The sequence below is a fragment of the Loa loa genome (assembly GCF_000183805.2).
Source record: "Loa loa unplaced genomic scaffold supercont3.3326, whole genome shotgun sequence".
Lineage (NCBI taxonomy): Eukaryota > Metazoa > Nematoda > Chromadorea > Rhabditida > Onchocercidae > Loa > Loa loa.
Genome location: NW_018111504.1, coordinates 1 through 1,039, shown reverse-complemented (window position 1 = coordinate 1,039; position 1,039 = coordinate 1). Strand labels below are relative to the sequence as shown.

Sequence of the window (1,039 nt, the reverse complement as noted above, 5' to 3'; positions counted from 1 at the left end):
CTGTACGGCTTCACATTAGTGTGAGTTATCATATGAACTTCCTTGATATCTAATCGAGAGAAACTTTTCCCGCATATCGAACAATTGTACAACTTCTCACCGGTATGAGTCATCATATGCCTTTTCATATCTGTCATGATCTTTCCACATAATTCACACTGCAGTTTCTTCGTTTTTGATTTCTTCTCTGTGAGTCCTTTCGTACTCTTTTGTTTAACGCTCTCTTCTTTGACTGTTAAGTTCATCTTGACTGTCAAATTTTGACCGTTAAATTCATTTGTATTTTTAGCGACTATTTTGGCTTTCGGCATTTTATTGGCCACTTCGGCTAATAACAACAAATTTCCCATTTGTTCGTTATTCAATCCCTGTACTGATAAATCCAACAGCTTTGTTTGTTCTGTTTGCGCTTCCTCAAATTATATGAAATTATCAATCTCACACTGTGTTAAAATTTTGAAATCTTCGCATTAGTATAGTGCTGTGTTGTATTTTTAATTTTAAATGAACTTACTGTAGTTTGAAAGTTACTCAGTTGGACGAAGATGACGACGACAAAATAAATGAAACGCATGTTGATGTGACTGATTTCTTGCGTATTCTGGAAAATATTCAAGTTTACTAATGCAATAAATGGTTACTTATAAGAAATAAAACCGCCTGCTGTTTGATAACTGCGTAATGGAGAAATTTCTTCCAGCTAATATTCACCCAAATATATTAATATTGAAAAGCAAAAGGTTTCGATTTCTTGTTACTATAAATATAATTGCTTTTCTCACACAAACGATATGCATAAGAAGTCATTCACACTGTAAATCGGTGACAAACGTTCCAAAACGAAGCCTTCGCGATAGACAAATTTAATAAAAAGATAATTTGTCTTAAAAAAAAGCTCATTTACAGATTCGTCGTGAAATTCCGAAATCTCTCATAACGTGATACATTGAAAAGCAGATGACATTCTCTATCAAAATAAATGAAATAAATCTTACCGGATAAAAATTCGTGGAAGAGAGTTTGACACAAACGACCAGTC

At 33.3% G+C, this 1,039-nt stretch overlaps 1 protein-coding gene across 1 annotated transcript; it reads right to left on the bottom strand.

Annotated features, from left to right (window-relative positions):
• On the bottom strand, positions 1 to 1,039 carry LOAG_19219 (hypothetical protein; the record flags this gene model as incomplete). Its single annotated transcript, XM_020451872.1, has 3 exons — positions 1 to 413; positions 515 to 601; positions 996 to 1,039. Coding segments are annotated over 3 exons (544 nt in total), but the record flags the coding sequence as incomplete, so codon positions are not given.